General features: G+C 49.4%; 2 protein-coding genes across 2 annotated transcripts; both read right to left on the bottom strand.

The window, feature by feature from the left end:
* Positions 1-106: 106 nt before the first annotated feature.
* SRPRB (SRP receptor subunit beta) lies at positions 107-6,799 on the bottom strand. The gene is made up of 7 exons (XM_005529518.2): positions 6,638-6,799; positions 6,449-6,543; positions 5,476-5,553; positions 4,254-4,336; positions 3,579-3,715; positions 2,681-2,735; positions 107-1,938 (listed from the first exon to the last, which is right to left on the bottom strand). Exons 1-7 carry the CDS (start codon positions 6,741-6,743, stop codon positions 1,722-1,724), a joined length of 771 nt encoding a protein of 256 aa, XP_005529575.1. The 5' UTR covers positions 6,744-6,799; the 3' UTR covers positions 107-1,721.
* A 2,034-nt stretch (positions 6,800-8,833) lies between these two features.
* TF (transferrin) lies at positions 8,834-21,610 on the bottom strand. The gene is made up of 17 exons (XM_005529517.3): positions 21,454-21,610; positions 19,190-19,353; positions 18,903-19,011; positions 17,466-17,657; positions 17,135-17,270; positions 16,806-16,861; positions 15,604-15,773; positions 15,297-15,483; positions 14,185-14,339; positions 13,966-14,059; positions 13,311-13,340; positions 12,481-12,639; positions 11,170-11,314; positions 10,609-10,673; positions 10,317-10,501; positions 9,454-9,640; positions 8,834-9,073 (listed from the first exon to the last, which is right to left on the bottom strand). Exons 1-17 carry the CDS (start codon positions 21,494-21,496, stop codon positions 9,036-9,038), a joined length of 2,115 nt encoding a protein of 704 aa, XP_005529574.1. The 5' UTR covers positions 21,497-21,610; the 3' UTR covers positions 8,834-9,035.
* Between the last annotated feature and the right edge of the window lie 226 nt (positions 21,611-21,836).

Here is a 21,836-nt window from a genome sequence, read left to right as displayed (position 1 = left end):
GTTGATCCCCAACGCTGTGCTGAGCAGGAGCAGAGCCCCATCCTGGATCTGACACTGCTGGGAAGAGCCATGGCAAACACACAGACTGAAGCAAGACTTGAGAACATTTAAGCAAAAAAGAATTTACTTAAGAAATATTTTTAAAAAGAATAACTTAAAACCCTCCATGGCCTCATGGCACTTTCCTCCCCTTAAGCTGAGGCTGGTGCTTGGCCTCTGTGTCTTTGCATGAACAATCACCCAAAGAAACAACAATTTTTTTTCCCAAAATCACTTCAGCATTATGGTTTGGAAGCAGGCAGCCCAAGACCTCCAACTAAAGGAGTTCAAAGCATGCTAAACATGTTCCAACAGAACTCTGCCTGGAGGAAACAGAATATGCCATGTTTGGGAAATATAACCCTCCCACCTCTGTTATGGATGGTTCTCAAGGCTGGAAATGCAAGGACCAGCTTCATCACAGGCATGGGGCTTTGCTGAAGGCTGTTCCTGCTCTTCCCAACACTTGGCAATGGTGCAGGGAGACAGGAAAAGCCCCAGAGAAGCAAAAGAACACAACAGATGAGTTATGAAAGAAGCATCAAACCACAGGGGAGAGGGGGCTACAAACTACAAAAATGGTCTGCCAGAAGCCAGCCAACCCTAAAACACCAGGGGAAGCCAAAACAAAGGGAAAATGTCACTGCACGAGGACTCTGCAATGTGCAGTGAGACACAAACTGGGAAAATCTCCCATTTGTTTCCCCTCTTCCTTCAGCATCTCTGCCAGAAGGAGGAAGCATACCCACGTGCTGGCAGCTCCTTGACTTTCCCTCTCACTTTGCCACAAGTGCTGACTAATGACACACAAAGGAAATCCTTCTGCAGCCACTGGAGCAGGAGGCAGCAGGAGACTGCACAGCAAATGCCTGGCACAGCAGGTCCCAGGTGCAAATATGGATCTAAAACTCTGCCTATCTCAGTTTCATGCCATGACCCCCTGTAGCTCTGCCACTCTTAGTTTGCTCCTGGCTGTGGGAGGAGAGCCTGGAAGGAGAAGCAGAATGAACAGGACACAGCCCTCAGCTGAAAAAAACCTCCCAGGAGCTGATCAAGAGAGGAAATCACCAGATGTGTGCAGAGAGCTGGGTCCAGGGATTAAGGCAGGGCAGGCAGTCTGGTTTGGGCATTTCACACTCCTCCAGCCCCACAGAAATGGGACTGCACCAGTTTGGAACGATGGGAAGGCAGACACAAAGAGGAAACCAGCATTTTATACTCTCTCAATGCCTGCCCAACACAGGGACCCTGTGTAGTGCTCCTCACAGCCCCAACCACAAGGTGGTCAGTGGCTCTGAGAGGGAAAGGTTTAAACCATGGCAGGAAGAAATGAGAGGCACACTCCAGTCTCTAAACCTCACCTGCCAGCACATTCCTTCCTAATTTGCTTTGCAACTACCAAATGAAAAGCCTAAAGATTAAGGAAAAAGAAAAGCTCAGAGGTTCAGCAGCACAGAGGAGGGCAAGGGAAGAGGGGAGAGAATAAAAACATTGCAGCATGAAGGGACAGTCAGAGGGAATCACATCAGCAATTGTCACGTCGCTCCCAAGCCCACGAGCAGCAGAGGAAGACAACACAGTGCTGACTTCCAGCTGAAGTTCCTTCTTTTTACATCAAGATGAGATTTGAGTGCTCCACACCATCTTTCTCCCTTCAGCCCCCCAGCCCTGTTCATCTCTGTTCAGGCCACCTTCACCAGCCACTTCTCAAGGCCCTCCAAGTCAGCTTCTCCCTCCTCTCCTTTGCTGCCTCGAGCACTGCACTCCACAAACTCCACCTTCATGGGCAGCTGGGAGAAGTCAAAGTCCTTGCCCTTCTTCCCCAGCTGGGCAGGGCCCCCTGTGGCTGAGCCATCCAGGCTGGTGGGGGCTGCAGAGCACGTCACCCGCAGGGTATTGCTGCAGGGAGAGAAGAGAAAGGGTCAGGAATTGAGGACCAGGAGAATATCACCTGCAGCACAGCTCAGATGTGATCCCAAGATGTTTGGGATCCAGCTCTGCCAGCTACACCAAGGACACAAGGCCCAGCACTGCCCTGTGAGGCTCAGCCAGGGCCTTTGGCCACTAGTAGAAGGTACAAGTGCAGAGCTTCAAGGGAGTAGTAGAGCACCCAAGGAGAGGTGCTCAAATAGGTTTGGTTTTGTAATAAAGGGCAGAAGAAGTCAGATGATGATGATGATGTCCTTATCCCAATTTGCCCACAGTAAACACTGGAATAACGGTGCCTAACAGGGCACAGTAATTACCTAAAAATCCAACACCTACACACAGGTAGTTGGCAAATGCTCACCATCAGAACAAGCAATCCTTATTTTCCTGGAGAATGTGAACATGTGGCAACCAACTCCTCTGCTAAAAACCAGAAGGTTGGGTATTCAGCCTGGAAGAGGCACGGCACAAACACCCCTGCTGCCGTCTGCTGGCCAAAGGGATTATAGATCCAGGGAATCGTTCAGCTTGGAAAAGCCCTCTAAGAACATAGAGTCCAACTGTAAACCCTGCACTGCCCCAGACAGAACAGACTGCTCCCAGTTCCACAGGGAACTCAGACACGACTCAAGGGAGCTCACCGAGCACTGAGGTAAGAGTGAAAGGACAAGAGGAAAAGCTCAGAGGGATTGAGATCCCATTCCATACTTACAGCTCTTTCTCCAGCTGTTGCTGGATGAGTTTTGCTGATTTTGCCATTGTGACATCTGGAGAGAAAAAAGGGAAATCAGCTCTTTGGCTGTCAGAGTTCAGAACCTGGTTCCTCCCCCTAAAGTAAGGCCAGCTCATACTGTGCAGTCACTGGAGTTACCAGGACAAGGACAGCCGTGCCTGCAATAGGATGAAGGATGCTGGAGCTTTGGGATCACAGACATGAATGGGAACAACCCAACAGTCTGATACAATGCAGGGAATTAATTTCTTCTTGCTGGGCAGGAAGATACTTCAGATGATGGGTTTGATGCACCAGCACTCCCTCCTGTCCTGTGCTTTCCACCTGTTGCACACAAAGCCATGAAGGCCTCAGGCAGCTCCTGAGTTACTGCAGGAAATAACTACAAAAACCAGATCTGGTACAGCCCCAAAACATCCAGCTGCTATAGAGGGACACAGACTTTCACTGCAGAATTTGTAGGGATCTAAAAATTTATTCTTTTCCTGCAGCTGCATGTTCCCAATGCTCCAAACCAGAGAAAATATGGCACCCTGGCAGCTGAAAAACTTGTTTTAACTTTAAAGCTGCAGAGTGTGTAGGGATGGTTCATTATGCTCCAGCTGATCCTATTTCCTGCTGCCTGGAGACTGAGGCACAGCTCTGCACAAAGCAAGCAGAAACAGAAAGCCACACAAAAGCCACCTGCTTTACTTACACCCACCCAAAGTGCAAATCTCCCAAGCGGTCCTCCAAACACTCCTGCTGAGTAGTCAAAGTTTGAACCTAAATTCCAGCCTTCCTTTTGCTGAAATCCCACTTCCCAAGCTCAGCAGCCATGGCACGAAGCCCTGGCCTGCAGGACTGGCCAGGCCCAGCCCCAGGGCAGCCAGGGTACCTTGCTTGTTGCAGGCGATGAGCAGCGCGGGCGCGTTCCTGAGCACGGTGCTGTCCACCAGCACCTGGTACAGGAATTCTGCCACATCCTTCACCTCCCGCTGGAAGGCCACACTGTCCACCACAAACACGATGGCTCTGGGACAAGAGGGAAGGACAGGTGCTGGGGATGAAGTTCTGCACTCACCCTCCCCTACAAGTATTCCAGCCTGGGCTGAGATTTCCACACCTGGTCTCACCCAGCCCAAGCACAGGTTCACAGCATGTGCTGGCTGAAACCACGACCATGCTGAAACCATGGCCAGCTGCAGCAGGAATCCTTCCTCTGTCTGCCTGCCCCAGGATGTCCCACACCCCCTAGACCTCCCTGCTGCAGTGGCTTTGCCTCCTGGTGCACTACAAGCACAGGCAAGTAGGAAATTCATGGTGTGATTTTGGGATTGTTCTGTGCAGGGTCAGGAGCTGGACTCCATGATCCTTGTGGGTCCCCTCCCACGCAAGGATATTCTATAAAGGCAAAGCAAAAATTAACCAGCACCACCCCACAGCAGAGCTCTGACTCTTGGGCTTGGGGCACCACCAGCCCAGCTCACAGTATTCCCAGTAGCATCACTTGGTTTATCCCTTTCCAAAGGACCACCTGCCCCTCCTCCCCTGCTGATCCCCTCCACGTTACCTGGCTGCGGCCTTGAACCTCTCCAAGAACTGCAGCCTCAGACTTTCATGGCCTGGAAGGTCAATCAAGGTCACATTTGTGCTCTGGAACAAAGGCAAGAAGGAATTAACAACATCTGATCCAGGGGTTCCTGTGATCACCGACTGGGGAAAACCAGTCTGACCCTGGATTTGTATCCTCAAGGCACAACCCCACCTGCCCCTGACACAGCACAGAAACCTACAGCCTCACCTGTTCACACACACACCTCACTAAAAGTCTCCCTAAATACACCAAACCTTGCTGGGAATCACACAAAAATGCCTTTGCAAGAGCCTTTTTTAACTGAAAGCTGCAAAGGATTCCCTTCCCAGGAAAGGGAACAGCCAAAGCCAGGACGTGGGAGAGAACAAAGGGCCGAGCAGGGCCACGTCACCACTCTCAAGATAAGGCTGCAGGAGCCCCTTCCTGCCCACTGCTCTTGGGTTTTATTGGAAATCTTGGTTATGATTAAAAAAGGGATCAAAAAGCAGCAATCTGGCTTGCAGCCTCCACCCCTTTCCAAATACCTGTCTGCTCAATTAGAGAAACACAAAACTGGGGAAAAAAATAAATTAAAAACCATGCACGTCCTTTTACCAAGTTTGTAACCTTATTAACACTGTTGCTAATAATGACTGGGAAGGTGAAGCCACAAAACCACTCTCTACTTTTACAATTCACCAGCAATTAAAGTGCCAGCATTCTGCTCTCCCTGCCACGTGTGCATCCAGTGAAAGAAAGAGATTTCCAAAATGAAAGAACTGCCAAAAACTGAAAATAAGCAGGTTTGTGGCAGCCCAAAACCTAAAAAGTAACAAAATCCTTTCTGAGACCATATAAAGTGCAGCTGGAGCCTCTGCTTAAACCTGATAAAGCTTTTAATTTCAGGTTTTCTTGAGAGAAAATTGCCAAGGAAATAAACCAATGCAACAGAACAGTGAAACCCCCCAAATCTCCCTCCTGCTCCAAGCCACAGGTATGGTTTCCAGTCAGAAAAGTTTCACTATTTTACAAGCAAAGAAAAAAGAACCTGTGGAGCCCAGCAGGCTCTAACACATCCCAGTATTTCCCTGCTTTCTCAGCCTGGAAAAATCCTCTGCTGCACTTGGACCACACTGGGGCCTGAGCAGCAGAAAAACCTCACAGGTTTAGCACAGGGAGGACGCAAAGGCTGCAGGCAGAGCTGAGGCTGTGCACTCACCTTGTCTGGGCTGACCCTGTAGACGGCAGAGCTGTCGGTGATGGAGGTCTGGGTGTCACGGTACCGCCCCGACAGCAGCTGGGGGAACAGGCAGAGCTTCAGAACAAACAGCCCCAGAGGCTCCACAGCCTCCCACCAGCACCAGCATCACCTTTCATCTGCTCAGAAACTGAAATGGTCTGACAGGGGTAATGGGCATCCGAGAGCTGATCTGAATTTCCTGCAGGAAGCCAGTGCTGGGGTTACTTTCCCCAATTAATTAAAAAATTGGTCATTAGGAAAATAACTATATACTTGTATTGTGGTAATAATAACAATGATTAATAATAATAATAATTAATAGTTATTCTCCACTAAAACAAAAAGGAAGAGAGTGTGTCTGCAAATCCTTCAGTTTTCCAGCTGGGACCACACACCGTCAGCACAGCTGTGCCCCGTTCATTTTCAGACTTAACAGTAACAGAATATCCACGGTTGGAACAGAATCATCAGCCCAACTCCCGGCCCGGCACGGACACTCCAACAATCCCACCCTGTGCATCCCTGAGAGCGTTGTCCAAACCCTCCTGGAGCTCTGGCAGCCCTGGGGCCGTGACATTCCCTGGGGATCCTGTTCAGTGCCGCAGCACCCTCCGGGGAAGAACCTTTCCCTGATTTCCAACCTAAACTCCCCTGGCAGAGCTCCAGGCGCTCCCTCGGGTGCTGTCCGTGGTCCCAGAGAGCAGAGACTGGAGCTGCCCCTCGGGAGGAGCTGCAGACTACGGTGAGGTCAAGTATCCCTACGCCTTTTACTATAACAAATTCAAACCAAAACGCAATTTCTTTTGACATTCCGTGCTAGACGAAAATGGGTCTCCATCCCTCCTTACACCTATAGACCCAAACTTTCACATTTCATTAGAAGATTAAAAACCGAACTAAAGTGAACTCCTCCACCTCCGTACACGAGGCCCCCGCGCCGCTCCCCGCTCACCCGCGCGAAAAGCAGCGTCTTCCCCGCATCGCAGAGCCCCAGCAGCAGCACGGCCTTCCGACTGCTCCGCCTGCCCTGCACGAACCGCCAGATCACTGCGGGAGAGAACAGGATCAGGAGAAGGGGACGGTAAGCGCTGGCAGCCAGCAGGCCGCGGAGCGGGGGGAAGAAGAGGTTCCCGCAACTCACGGAAGGTGACGGCGACGACGATGAGCGCGACGAGCACGGAGAGCACGGCGGGGCCGTGCAGCTCCCGCCGCAGCGCCTCCAGGTGCGGCTCCAGCCCGCCCGCCATGGCCCGCACACGTGGCCACGCCGCACTTCCGCTTCCGGCCGCGCGGCACGCCGGGAAGGGCGGGGCGCGGGGGCTCATGGGAGCTGTAGTTCTCAGATGAGAAGCTGGGACCCGTTAGGGGAGCCTGGAGAAACATGGAATGGTTTAGGCTGGAAAAGCTCTCTGACCTCAGCGCTGTTAAGGCCACCACTAAGCCATGTCCCGAACTTCCATACACACAGGGCTTTAAAATCTCAGGCAGATGTGCCAGGGCTGAACAGCTTATTCTGGAAATAAATGTTCCCAAAAATTTCCAACCTGTCCAACCTGAACCCTGCCTGGCACAGTTTGAGACCCTTTCCCTTTGTCCTGTTCCTGTTCTCTGGGAACAGAGCCTGACTCCTATCCCGGCTGCCCCCTCCTGTCAGGGAGTTGTGCAGAGCCAGAAGGTCCCCCCTGAGCCTCCTTTTCTCCAGGCTGAGCTCCCCCAGCTCCCTCAGCTGTTCCAGCCCCTTCCCCAGCTGGACACGCTCCAGCCCCTCAATCTCCTGAACTGATGGGCCCAGAACTGTCCCCAGGACTGGAGGTGCCTCACAGGTGCCAGCACAGAGGGACAGTCACTGCCCTGGGCCTGCTGGACACACCATGGCTGGGACAGCCCAGGGGCCACTGGCCTCCTGCCCACCTGGGCACACCTGGGCTCATGTCCAGCCGCTGTCACCAACACCTCTATGGCCTTCCCCAGCTCTCCAGCCACTCTGTCCCCAGCCTGGAGCACTCCATGGGGCTGTTTTGTCCCAGGAAGATAAGGCTGTTTGTACCAGGCCTCAGGAAGCAGAGCCAGGCTTCCCACAGTGGTGCAGGGTGAGGAGTAACAGGAACATATTGAAACTACACAAGTTCTGAGTGGATATGAGAGAAATGTTCTCCTTTGGGGGCTGCCAGGAGCAGGACAGCCTCAGGGAGGTTGTGGAGTTGTCGTCATTGGAGGTGAAACCTTGAGTACCCTGGCTGATCCCTTTCCTTGAGGAGATCGGTCCTTTCCAGCTTGAGTGATCCTCTAGTGAGGTTCCTTTTATCCATGCCTTCTACTTATGGGACAAGGGCTTACACCTGACATAAAATGCAGATGGTGCAGCTTTTTGGGGGGAAAGTTTTCTATCTGTAGCCATACTGAGTTGTAGAAACAGCCTGTTAGAGGCACCGGTTCTTTCTTTGCTAGTTTTGAAGATTGGGTTTAAAAACTCCCAGTGTATTCATCCTACATAAATTGAGGGATTACATTTCATCCTTTCCTGTCATACTCTGCATTTCTGTCATCCAGGGGGATTTTCAGCCAGGTTGATGGACTTCTCACCACACTTACCACATGCAACCAAAAATCATTAAAATATTCAAAGGCAGGCGCTTTGTTCTCTCAGCAGCTCCTCCACGCCTGACAGCAGGATTGGGACACCCTGGATGAGCCCAGGCTGTGTCCTCTGGAGCAGAGAGCTTCAGCAGCCCTTTTTGCCTCACCTTTTTATTTTCACCGTGGCTCAGAATCAGGCAAAACAAACTACATGTTTGTTTTAAGGTCAGCAGCACAAAATCAGAAAGACTACCAAAACAAACACAATTCTGAGCAAATCCTAGATTTTTCCAGAAAGGAAGCCTAAGCCTGAAATCTCCCCATCAATACATGTATGTGCTCAATGAGTCCTGCCTGGTAGAAGGGACTTGGACCCAGCCAGCTGAGATCTGAGACACAGCAGTTTCTGTTCACACCTCCCACTGTATTATTTTGGAGTGGTTTTTATTCCTTTTTCAGCATTCACCTTCCCTGACACAAACACTCTTCCTGTGTCCCAACCACACTGGGAAACCGTCACCTGCAAGGAAGGCAATGGGACTATCAGGGCAAAGCAAAATCACAGAGAGTACAGAGCATCTATTAATTAGGCTCCAGGGTATATTCAATCCATTTTGCTTCAGCAAATGGTGCAAGAAATTTCCCTAAGAGGCAGCAGGAAGTGACATCAGCCCTCCTGGTATCTGTCACTGTCCTGTGGCGAGAGGCACTGAGGAAGGAACGGGCTTAAGGACCACTTGGAAAAATCTCAGGACACCCATTTGGATTTGAGATTTTATTTTTTGCTGTGCTAGCAGCAGAGAATTGTAAAGTGTCAAAGAGCTACTTTCAGAGTGATGAGGGAGGGCAGAGAAAGCAGTGAAGGCAGAGGGCCCTCCGCGGGTCAGTGTTCGGTGCTGAGGGCACGAGAGGAGTCATGGCTTGAGGCTTTCTCCCCCACTTCGAGGATCTTTCCCATTTCACTACTTGTCCTCAAGGAAGGTGCACACCTGGAGAAGATCTGGAAAGAGAAAGGACGGGGAGAAATTCAGATCCTGCTTTTAAACCACCAGCACACACCCAGCCATGCCAACAATGTCACACCATGGAAAATCCACAGTGTTCCACAAAAAAAGAGCTTTAACCACAAATCCCACACTGATGGGTCCAGGGAGGTTCTCTGTACCATTTCTCAAAGTCCGTATTTTCTAAAGGGGAGGAAAAGTCTTTTATTCACTTTGCTGCCAAAGCAGCAGATTTTAAGTCTGTTCTCAGTTCACCCAAGGAACTTTGAGAAAAGAACATTGGCATCTTTTTCCTTTAAAGGCATTGAATGGACAGTTCCAGGAGAAACTGCTCATGCCTACAATTCAGGACTTCCTCTGGGGCTGTTCCAGTTACCTGATGGGTTGCAGGTGTTGAGGCTGGCAAGTGAAGCATAGTATTTATCTCCGAGGAATTCCTTGTACGATATTCCGTCGCGGAGCTTGATCAGGCACTTTGTCCGGTCTTTAAACAGAAGATCCTTGGATTCATATGCAAACATATTGAAATCTTTATTCCTGGATCCATTTGCTCCAAACAGCCTCTGAAATAAAGGCATGAAGAGGAGAGAAGTAGAAAGCTGGCCTGCTTCTTGTTCCTGGTTCTTCACCACCAAGCCAGGCTCCAGAAATTTAGGACTAAACCTTCCCCCTTAGAGGAGGGATCACTCACTAACAGGCACATTTTTCCCCCTTTTTAAAATGTCCCTGATGCTGCCAGCAGGTTCTGTAACTTAACCATGAGCAGAAGCAAAAGGCCCCAAGCACCTCTCACCAGACCCTGATCGTGGAGCTGATATTAATGTTTGCAGGGAGAAACAGAGGTGGTTTAGCCTGGCTCTGGTCAGCCCAGCAGCTGTAGGACTGTGTGTGTGCAGGGAGGCTGCTGTTGGGGCTGAGCCTGACCCAGCTGTGGCACAGATCAGGCACCACAAAGGAGTTTCTGAAACACCCCAGCAAGAGCAGAGGCTGGAAAGGAAGTGATAAACTCATGTCACACAAGTATAGTGTGACAGCAGCAACAACTGCAATCCCACTGCTACCTAAAGATGTGTTTGCAAAGGTGACAGAGGAGAAAGAGCACTTGGGAAGGGATGGAGGAAGGGGAAGGCCAAGGGACAAGGCTGTCACCCCATAGTGAAGTAAAAGCTTCCCCTTATGCTGACTTGGGGAAAATCAGAGCAACCCCACACAATTTCCTCTGCTCTCAGCACTACAAACCTCCTGGCTCTCCAGCATCTCACGGACTTGTTGTGCTTTCTCAGGACGTGTCATCACAGCGTGGGTAGGGACTTTGGCCAGGTTGCATCTCCTGTAATCCATTACATTTGCCCGCTGCCCATCAGTGCACAGCAACTCAAATTGGTCCATTGTCAGGTCTTTGGCCCAGCTTTCTGTGTTTCTGCCTTTAAAGAGAATGGGTTTGGAGATTCAGAGATCTTGTGTAGCAGAACATCAGCCTCAACACCACCTAAGCAATCATGAGATGAGGAAGGCAGCCCTGACCACGTACCATCAGTGTTCTCCTCAACGATGGAATGCTTGATAAAGGCCACATCCCCCTGCTCGACCAGACACCTGGGAAGTAGAAAAAGAGGACAGTGATGTAAGTGCTTGAATCCTGTCCTTTTCTCATAGATTTGATTTAGACTTGAGTCATATTCTGCACAATTAATCTCCAAGGACCTCCAGGTCTAGCAGCCCTGCCACAAACATTTAAATTATATCTGAAACAGTTTAGTGTCTTTACACTTATTTATGTTAAGAGGTGCCCTTCTGCCATTGTGGGAGGGCTTGTGCCCCTCTGGGTTTGCCTGGAGGCACCACGACATGAGTTTTACAGAATGTGGATATTTTACAATTATCATTTTTCAGAAATTTATCCATTTTCAGAAAGCAAGGAAAAAACATGTGGTATATGTACAGTATTACAGAGATACGTACTATCTGTGGTGAAATGGAGAAAAAGAGTAGGTCAGCAAATCAGTGTTGGCATGAGGCTGTCCTTCACCTGTGCCCCACCCTCTGAGAGCAGCCCCAGGACTCTGAGGCACTGGGGGTCCCCAGCACGTACCGTAAAGCTCCGGTGTATCCGTAGTACTGCTCGTGGCTGCTGGCAACGCACTTCTCCGGAGGGACCCCCCCTGAGCCCTTGCACAGCTTGCAGAGGCGGGAGGTGGGAGGAGACCCGGGAGCACAGCCCTGGCTGAAGTATTCATCTGGAGGCAGGAATAGGAGAAATTCACTTTGCCTGCCCTGAGAAGTTAGGGTTTATTTTCATAACGCGTTCTCGCCCTGAGTTTGCTCACTGGGGAGCTGGAAACGGGCTGGGAGGAGGAGCATGACTTAGCGGGCAGCAGATCATGTGCATCCAGCTTTGATCATGGAACATGGCTCCTGTTATTATTGATAATTATTGTTATTGTGGCCCAGAGAAGCTGTGGCTTCCCCTGGATCCCTGGAAGTGTCCAAGGCCAGGTTGGAGGGGGCCTGGAGCAGCCTGGGATAGTGGAAAGTGTCCTGCCATGGCAGGGGGTGGAACGGGATGGGCTTTAAGGTCCCTTTCTAGCCAAACCATTCCGTGATTCTGTGATGAAGCAGGGCCTAAGGCTCAAGTGCAGTTGGCACTATCTTGGTATAAAAAGAAGAATGTTTTCCCTGCAAACCATTCCCAGCTCACACAGAGACAGCCCGAGCCTCCACAGCCTTTATGGGTCAGCAGAGGTGCATTTGGCAGCCGTGTCAGAGCTCTTGGGGGAGAAGGGACAGTAGGAAGAGAAGGCAGGAGGATAGAGAAGCCAAGAATATAACTTACTAACACTAGTATCTTCATGTGGTTAGGCATTTCCTTTTAATAATTATATGCTTACTTTGTCTTGGTTGTGATTACATTGATAAAACATTGATAACATTTCCAAATTATTTTTGTTGGGCCATAATTCAGTGAATTCTCAGGCAGTCAGATCAGACCTTTTAAGTTTCTTAAAGATCAGCCTCTGTCCCCTGTTCTCAGCCCTTCCCCTCCCTTTGAGTTCCATCCTTTATCCCCAGTCCACACCCTGTAAAAGCACCAGGCCCATGTGGGGCAGCCCATATTAGCTTTTTGGGAATACCTCTTGGGGTGCTGCAAAAGGAAGGGGAGAGATGTGAAAAGAAAGCAAAGACCCACAAAGTAGCTGATGTGCCGTATCTTTCTCTGAAGTAGACACCAAAAGCCTAAATTTTTGCTCAGTGAAACCTTAAATAACAGAGTCTTCTCCATTTCTTCCCTCCAGGAGGGAATCTCTGAGGCACAAGAAACTTTGAAAACCTGATGAAGGATGGCAAAACATTTTTTTGTGAGCAGATTCCCAGCTCAAAGAAATGGATGCCAGACTGGACTCACCAAAGTTGCAGTTGCCTGTCCTGTTGTGAATCAGGCCCATGGGGATGTTCCAGCCAGCAGTTCTCCCCACGGCGGTGTGGCACGACTTCTTGCCCTGCAGGTTGTTCCAGCTGATATCCTTGTCAGACTTCTTCACAACAGCCACAGCAAAGTAGGTTGCTTTCAGAAGATAAAATAAAGAATTGAGGCCTGACCCAAGGATCCCACTGTTATCCCGTAGGAGAGAGCGCTGGTTTCACTTGGGAAAGGGCACCTATGAACAGCACAGAATTACTTTGTGCTTATAAATAATGGGCCAGGCAGCAACAGTGGAAGAGTTTGTAGATGTGATGCATCTATTTCCACCACACTCCTGGGAATTTATTATCCCTGACATTTCCCTGCCCTCCAAAGCTCTGACATCTGGGTGTACAAGAAAGGAAGACACACGAGGATTTCGTATCCACTCCTGATTTCTTATTCTCTCCTTAGCAAAGGACAAAACCCTCCCCTCCTCTCCCCCTTTCCATTGCTAGAAAGAATAATTTCCTATTAATTATTATTTAAATTATAATGCTGCAGTCCAGACACTCTTTCTCTGTTCATAGCCCCCCTGACACTGTTATGGTGTGACCACATCAATCTCTGCCACTACCAAATGCTTCACCTCAATCTTATTGCAGGCCTTAATTTTCCCTCTGACTGCTAAACCTATCTCCCAAAATTCTAATATCTACACTGGACACTCTTTGGGTGGAGACTGGCCATTTATTCTCCACTCATGACGCATACCTACTTTTCTACTTACACCCCCCTAGATTCTTTTCTGTCCCCCTCTTGGCAGTAATTACCTGGTTCTTCTTCTGAATCGCAGTGGTTGTCTGTGGGAGGGGAGAAGAAAAAGAAGATGTTAAGTTAAAAACATCTCAAATCCAAAAGAATCGAGCTCACTAATTTCTGGAGAAACTCTGTTGTAGAAGTGACCATTTCAAGTAACACTTTGTGCATCAGCAGAACAAAGTACAGCCTCCAGCTGCTCCTCTGAGCTAAAACAAGCAATCTTACCAAGGCTGGTGCTAAAGGACCAGAACATCCTAGTTAAAACAAAGAATAGCTCCTGACTACCCATGCCTGCTCCACCAGGCTGTTCTGCTTTCATGAAAAGACAAGGTGTGTAATGGTGAGCAGAATTGCCTCAGAGCACCGTGTGTTAGGTTGGGGTTCTTCCCCCAAAGGGTGGTCGAGCACTGCCCAGGCTCCCCAGGACTGCCAGAGCTCCAGAAGCCTTTGGACAATGCTCCCAGGCACAGGCTGGGATTGTTGGGGTGTCTATGCAGGGCCAGGGGTTGGACTGATGATCCTGGTGGGTCCTTTCCAAACCAGGATATTCTGTGATTTCTGCAGGATGCAGCACTGCAGCTGCTTTGTAAAATTCCAGAATAAAACCGGCACTTTGGCACCAGCCTATTTCCCACCACCTGGAGCCTGAGACAGAGCTGTGCTTACCCTCATAGCTCTCTGCCATCACTGGCACCAAGCCACACATGCCAGCAGTGTAGACAAAGCCTCCATCTAAGCTGATGGCATCTGCTTCACCCTTCTGCAAGGGAAAGGTGCAGAAATGAAACGCTGCTTATCCCCAGGCCAGCACTTTCTAGAGCTCAGATGGTAAAAGAAGCACCTGAGAAATTCACAGTGAGAAGAAAAGGGGGGAAAAAACTGTACCATGATCTTCGTGATGCATTCCTTGGTGTCCTCTGCCACAACACACTCCACATCCCCATTGCTCATCACACTCCAGACGTCACACTTCTTCTTCTCATCCCTGCCAATCGCACACCACTGGACCTTGCTGCCTCTGCGGCTGGGGGTCAGGCGATCTGCAAAGGCAGCACAGGGAAAACAGGGATGAACCCTGTGGAGCCACATCCTGAGTACGAGGGACTCGGCCACAAACCACCTGTACACACCAACCTGCTGCTGCTCAGGGCGAGGAGTTCTGGTTAATTAAGCCCTGGGCTGGCAAGAATAGAAAAGATGATTCTTGAGCTGAAGTAGACTCAAAAATCAACTTACAGGTCAGAAAGGTGAATTGCTGCATAACACAAGCCATTCAGGCAGATTTCTGTTAGCTAAGACAACACAACCACTAAACACCCCAGTGGTAACAGTACTTGCACTTGCTGCCTGTAATATGTCCCACATTTCTGCACTCCTCATAGCCCAGACAGCCATGAGATTAAGATCAGACTGAGCTCAAAAATTACAACCCAGTTATGTTTCTGTGAAACAGCACTTGAATTATCTGGTTTGATGCTATGTGAAGTCCATTTACCCCCTTCCATAAATGCTACTTAACAGAAGTGAAGTACTTTAAATTGTACTGAATTAATTCTAAGCGGGTTTTAGAGATCATTTGTGGGGTGTTTGACTCTCAGAAAGCTATCAGAAAATGCTTGATGAGTCTAGATGGAAATCAAGGACATTGTCTGAACCTGGTGTCCTGGGATGTTCCTTCTTTTAACATCCTAGGAATGGCCTTTCTAAGAAGCAGTTTTGACCGTGCCCAATCCCTACCACCAGCTGAACAACTGGTGTGGAGTTTGTGTAGATTTTCCATATTTATCAGTGTGGGGATCTAGGTTTGGATACAACAAATTCCTTTATTGATGTAAGTGAAGTTTGTGAAAGTTCTGTGATTTCACAGGAAATATTTTGCAGGTGATACAGTCTATGTCTGAAAAAATCATGTTCCTTTCTTCTGGCTGTATTTGCCAATGCCGACTCTTCCACACAGCCCATGCTGACATGACATTGGTGTTTAATGTCCTGCCTACCTTTCTGGAGGCTCTGAACAGCACTGTAATACTCAAAGCCCAGGTAGAGCTGGGCATCCATCAGTGACGGGATTTGCTTCAGTTGTACTGCAGAGTCTTTGAAAAGTAAGTCTTTGAGGCCTAGGTCCTTCTTGCCAGGTGGCCCAAAGAGGTGGAAGGAGCTGGTTGTGCCCACACCAAATCTTTCCTGCCACAAGGGAAAATTAATCAGTAAATAACCACACCAAAACTTTTGGAAAGCTGGAGAAAGCAATCAAAACCAGAGGACAGGGGATGTTAGAGGAAGGAAAGGAGAGCTTGGTGATACCTGTGCTTTGGAGAGGAAGTTCCAGATGTCATTGACCTTGCTGTCATCTCGAGCCACAACGGCGTGAGCAGGAACCCTGGCCCAGTGGCAGGCCTTGTAGTTGTCCACAGGCTGGCGGGTGCCGTCCAGACACAGGAGCTCATAGTCATCCTTCTCAGCTGGGGCGTTTTCTGAAGGGAAGGAGGAACCATGAGTTGCATCACCATGAAAACAGACAGAAAGGCCAGTTTGGGAAGCTTTGTAATTAATTTATTTCTGCTGAAGCTCCGGGGGTAATTCTTTGCAGAAGACAGGTTGCAGGCACCCTCCTTGCAATGGGGTCACCTTGGGCATATGAAAGCCTTTGGAAGAGAGATCACCTCGGCTTCTGCCGTAACCAAGCCAACAGTACAAGGATTTATGCACAAAGTGATGCCAACAGGTTTACAAATCTCAGACAAATGGATTGAGCACGTCAGAAGCTGCACGTGGTCTGTGAAGGCCAGTAGGTGACTAATGTCAAGGCTGAAGACAAAGTCCAGGACTGAGATCACAAGGTTACAGGAGAATTCAAGTGTGAAGGGACTTTTGAAGATCTCTGGTCAAGGCAAAGACAGAGCAGGATGTTCCAGATAGATCTTGAAACTCTTCAAGGATGGAGAGTGCACAGCTGTCCTGAAAAATCTGTCCCAGTAACTCCTCACTGTCCTCAAGGGAACAAAAATTCCCCTTATATCCTGTCCCCAGGCAGATCAAGCCCATCCTACAAAGCACCTCCTTATAGGACAGTTATCCCTGCCCCATGACCACCTTGGTGACCCTCCACTGAGCTCACTGCAGCTCCTGGGTGTGCCAGGCAATCCTTGGTCTCCACAGAGTTAGTGAACTCTTGTTGTGGGCTGAATTCCCTCCAAAATCCGTTCCAGAGGGATGGGTGACCTGCTCAACTGCTCACATTACAGCTGGCTCTGAGATATGGCACCAAGCAGGTTTTCCAACTACAAAGAAGAACCTCAGAGAAGATAAAGTGGATCCACCGTAATCCCATTTCTCAATAACAAGGATGAGTCAGTTCAAAATGTGCAAAACCTTTTTCAAGAGATGAAAGAAGCATTTGGGCCTAGAGAGGAATGAAAGCTGCACAGTGTAGATGAATTGCAGGATGGTGTGGCAGCAAGAGGTGGGACCAGAAAGAGGAGAAATGAGAGATCTTGCAGGTGTACCTTGAACAGTTGTGTGTTTCACAAAAGCCACCTCTCCTTTCCCATCTTTCAGACAGCTGCAAGTGGGAGGAACAGAAGAGAAGTTAGAAAAAAAGACATTGTGACTCCCTATCTCCCACTTCAACAAATTATTTTTGGCATAAACTGCAGCCACAGAGCAATGGTCTTCCCCAAAAAAGCTATGCTGGAAGGGAAGGAATTGTAACGGTAGAGAAGTAATTCAGTCTCCTCAGGACCCCTGATTCCAACACAGCCCTCCTTGGTATAACAAGAACTTGCATGTGTCAGGGCTAGAATGTTTCCCCAAAGGAAAAATAACCCTCACTCACTGAAAAGCTCCAGAATATCCAGAATAAGGTCCTGTGCGGGACATTTTGGTCTTGGCATCCCCCTTGCACTGACGGTACAGTTTGGGTTCAGTGGTCGCACCAGGAACACAGCTGGCAGAGAAGAAATTGGCCACGGCTGTGGATGAGAAGGAAGCAATAGTTGGTCAAAAATTCACTTTTAGGAGGACTGGGAAGGGAGGGGATCCACAAGAAATGTCGGTGCTCTGCAAACTACCTCCGGAGACCCACAGAAGATTGAGCAACACCCCTTTCACCACGACACTAGCCCTGGCTTAACTGCCACCACCAATCTCACCATGCCCCACCTCACCTTGCTCAATGGAGCCCGAGTCTTTGCCGTCCCACTCGATGTCCCCGCGGTGGGTGAGTATCCCGATGGGAATGACCCAGCCAGCCGACCTGCCCAGCCCCGTGTGGCAGGAGGTCTTGCCCTGCAACTCATTTATGGAGAAGCCTGTTCCTTTCTTCACAACGGCCACGGCGTAGTAGCTGGTAGTGGAGCCTGCAGTGCAGGAAAAAAGGAATAAAGCAATGAGAAGAGAGGACTTTGGAACATTTCAAACACTGCTAAATGCCCAGTTTCAGGGAACAAAGTGCTGCGCTTCCAAACAATCAGCGAATTTGGTTGAACACTTGCGGTTTTCTCATTTTCTTGGGGGTGAGCTAACGCTGCCCATATTGAACTAATGCTGCACATTACAACTTACTGTAAGTGAGCTGAAAATGCTATCACATTCAAAATGCCATAGTTTTGTAAGGAACTTCAATGAATCTTTTTGCAAGTCTCCACTGGCAAGTCTCTTCTCAAATGCCATTGCCCACGGATGCCTTGTGAGACTGAAACTCCATATTTAGTCTTTAGAATTTGACCCCATCTATTACATGCTATATATGGATATAATGACAGAGTTGTGGGAGTGGTAGAGACCTCAGCCTTTAAGGTTTAAGATCTTTTTCTTAGCTACCACTTTAGGAATGACTGTGCCGCATTGCTTTGATCCTGAATACTGCGTACAAACTGACTGAACTCCAGGGAAGAGGTCAAAAGAGATTGGGACCTTTGGATGTGGCAGGGAAATAGCATCTCCCCTAGGAGATTACCATTCCATTTCTATTTCCTGGGAGTTTGGCTTCCAGGAAAAAGATGGGAGAGATGAAGGATGGTATAATGAGTGAATAGGAGTGGAGCCATGGATTTCATTCTGATCAGAAGGGATTGTTGCAGAGAACTTTTTATGCTTCTCCTTTTTTTCCTGGGGATTGTCTGCATTTCTCACCTCAGTGAACAAAACTGGATGCCCCTCCCAACCACTAGTAATGCTGTTGCCTCTCCAATATTTTTTTTTTTCTGTCCTGATAACTGCACAGAAAATCACAGAACTTATCTGTGCTTCCCAACTCTGTGTTTTACCCACAGAGTTCAAGGCCACTGAAAGGAGAAGATCTCTGAGGCCAGCACAATTTTTATGCCATGTTTTTCAGAAGGACCACGATTTCTGCTCATGGGATCAGAGGCCTTCACTGTAGCAAATGACAAGAAATGGGGCACTGGATTCTGCGACCATGGGTGATGATTCCCATTTTGCTGAACTGCCCCACACACCCCTTCCCTTCTGGGAGCTGGAAACCAGGGGAAGTATCTTTGACCCCCAACCAAAATATGTGTGAACTCTGCATGGAAAGGATGGCCTTTGCACTCTCAGTTTGTTACCACCACTTGGCTCAAAAATAGTGCATGGAAATGTACCTTCACTGTGTTCGTAGACCTCAGCAGCAATGGGCTTCAGCTTGTAGGGAGCAAGGCCTGCCTCAAAAATTTGACCTCCATCCAAGCTAATGGCATCTGCTTCATTATTCTAAACAACAAAGAGATTTCATCAATTAATAAAGAGCAGGAAAAGTGCTTCCCAGAGTCTCTCCTGGATCTTATAACAGAGGGAACACAAGTAACAACCAATGACTGAAAGGAAACTCCATCTCCAGGTGTAACAGGCTGCTGACACATCCCAGCAGAGGAATTTGCTGCCCACTCACCGAAATGGCTTTTATGCAGTCGAGGTATGATGATTTTTGCAGGCAACTGAAAGCAAAGTTCTCCTGCTGCATGTGGTCCCTCAGACTATTGCATTTTTTCTCTTCTGCTGAGGATATTGCGCACCACCTGATGCTTGGCTTTTGGGGAGCAGCAGAACACAGAGCTGTAGAAAGAACCAGAAATAAATAGTCTCAGAGGGGGAGAAAGGCATTGATTGGAGAGGAACAGCATCTCTGTGAGCACAAGGTCACTGCTTCCCTGTGGTCACAGCCCTGGGTGACGGCCACATGCAGGATCTCCCAAGCCGTGCAGGATGGTCCTTTCTTTCTTGCCTGACATGTGCACCATCAGGAACATTTGGGACGATCATTCCTGTCCCTGGACTACTGTGATTCAAGCAGCCTGGACTCACAGCAACATCCACAGGATTAGAAGAACAAATCCACACACTTCAATAGAAATAAAGCTCAAGCCTTTGCAAAAACAGAGAAAAGTTGGAGCACTGAAGCAGTGCCTGTGCCAATAACCCCAGAGGGGGAGCAGCTCTGACCTGGCCAGGTTGTGTGCAGTGCACTGCCACTCTCACCTCCTTGGCAGCTGAATGATCTGATATATTGAACTGTCTCTATGTCTCACCTGCTCCACTGAACCCCATGAGAGATGCCATAGCACCACCACAGTCCTTCCATGAATCCCCCAACCAGTAAAGGCAGCTGAATGGTTGCTCTGGGGGGGGACCAGAACAAAGCAAAAGCCTCAGGTGGGTGCAGATTCATGTCTCCTCTAAAAACCTGAACCCAGAAATGCTGGAAAATTGCAAACAAGGATGTGGCCAGTCTGTGGTGACACTTCTCCTTCACTCTGCCCCTTCCAGGCAGGGCTGTGCTGACCAAGAGGCTGCCTGCACTCCTTCTCCCTTCAAACCATCGATGGCACATTTCATCCAAACACCTCCAGATTAAACTGTGTCATCTCCATGTTCTCTTTCATCTCAGAAACAGCCTCTCTTTACTTGATTTCTGAGCCTCCCAGTGGAGGTGCTGAATTTGGCCACAGGGAGAATCTTTAGCCTCAATTCCTATGGCCACCACCCTTTTTTCCATACGTTTTTCAAGTTCATCATACATTTTTCAAGTCTTGGCTGCACAAAACCATGGTCACCTTAACCTAATGCTGGCAAGCATCCTGCCTGGGACACAGGCTGGGTGGGGACCTCCTGAGGGAGTCAGCCCAGCTGCACTGGTGACACTGGGAAGGTAATGGCAGCCTGAGTGCCCCAGCCACTGTCACAGACCTTTTGGGTGACCTCTTGTCTCTTTCTGTGCAGGGGAGGAAGAGGAGGAACCATTAAGAAAACATCTTTACATGCTAATATTCAGCAGAGGTGCTGAAGGACTTCCTGATGCCAGAGGCGCAGGGAACACTTCCTACCAGACGACATTAATCACCACCACATTTTATGGGGGATAAGAAGAGACCTGCTGCTTACTCCAGAAAGGAGATTCCTCTTTCCTTGTCCAGGCATCAGTCCCCAGGCCAGGTGCAGCCAGCACCTGGCTCCAGCCTCCTTGCCATGACTACCTGCCCGTTGCCTGCTGGAGCTGTGAGCAGAGAAAGAGGAAAGAACCGCTCCAAGCAGAGCCAGAGCTGCAGCAGCACAAATTTGGCATTAAATAGGCAGGAGCCTGAGCAAAGTACAGCTGAAGCAGCAGGACAGAGCAGCGCAGGAGCAGAGTGCGAAGCACACTGCATCTTTCATTATTTAAGCTCTATTTTATTGTCACTGCCCTGAGGTTTAACCAAACACACGTACAAGCTTGGCAGGCAGGTTTTGCAATAATTTCTCCCCCCTGGCTGAGTCCGTGCTCCTCTCCCAGCACAGCAGTTGGCCGAAGGATGATTTTTCCCTTCGCCCCGGGACAGCAAGAGGTCGGAGCCTGTCCCAAGCATTCTCCTCCGTGGTGGTGGGAGCAGAGCATCCCTCCTCCCTGCAGGGTGGTCATCGGCAGTGTGGGGAGCTCGGACCCTCCTTCCACCCCATGGGCTGGCCAAAGCTGCTGTCAGTAACACTCAAAACACCGTAACACTCAGAACACCGTCCTCCTTGGCAGATCCACGGCTGCCAAAGCAAGCACCGCTTCACGTTCGGCTTTTCCTTAGCAGCCGCCTGGCTCTGGCGTGTGCAGCAGCTCCTGGGGAAAGCCTGGGGTCCACGGAGGTTTTGACTTCCTTCCCCCAAAGGCTGCTTTCAGCAGACACTTACCCACTATCCCGAGGGACAGCACAGTGAGAAGTGCGAGTTTCATGCTTGAGCAGGGGGTCGGGTGCCGAGGGAGGGGTGCCGCAGCCTTGGTCACAGACCGTCCCCTCCAAGTCTGTGATGGCTCTGGAACCGCTTTCTGCCCCTTTTATAGAGGAACAGCCTTGGCTGTGTTTGCAGAAGCAATGACCTAACACTGTTTGTCCTTCCTTGTTTCTCAATAGCTCTTAAATCGCCCCCCTCCCCGGATCAGCCCATTTTTAGGAAGCCTTTCACTTTGGCACTGAACCCTTCCGCAGGCAGGAGTCAGAACAGGGCACAGCGCTTTGCATTTTACAAGGGGCTTCAGATGGAAAATTCCCAAGTTGTGACATTAGAATTCTCCT

The sequence above is a fragment of the Pseudopodoces humilis genome, chromosome 11 (genome assembly GCF_049639895.1).
Source record: "Pseudopodoces humilis isolate 2021_Gansu_Grassland_sample_001 chromosome 11, ASM4963989v1, whole genome shotgun sequence".
Taxonomy (NCBI): Eukaryota; Metazoa; Chordata; class Aves; order Passeriformes; family Paridae; genus Pseudopodoces; species Pseudopodoces humilis.
This window is presented reverse-complemented; position numbering and strand designations above follow the sequence as displayed.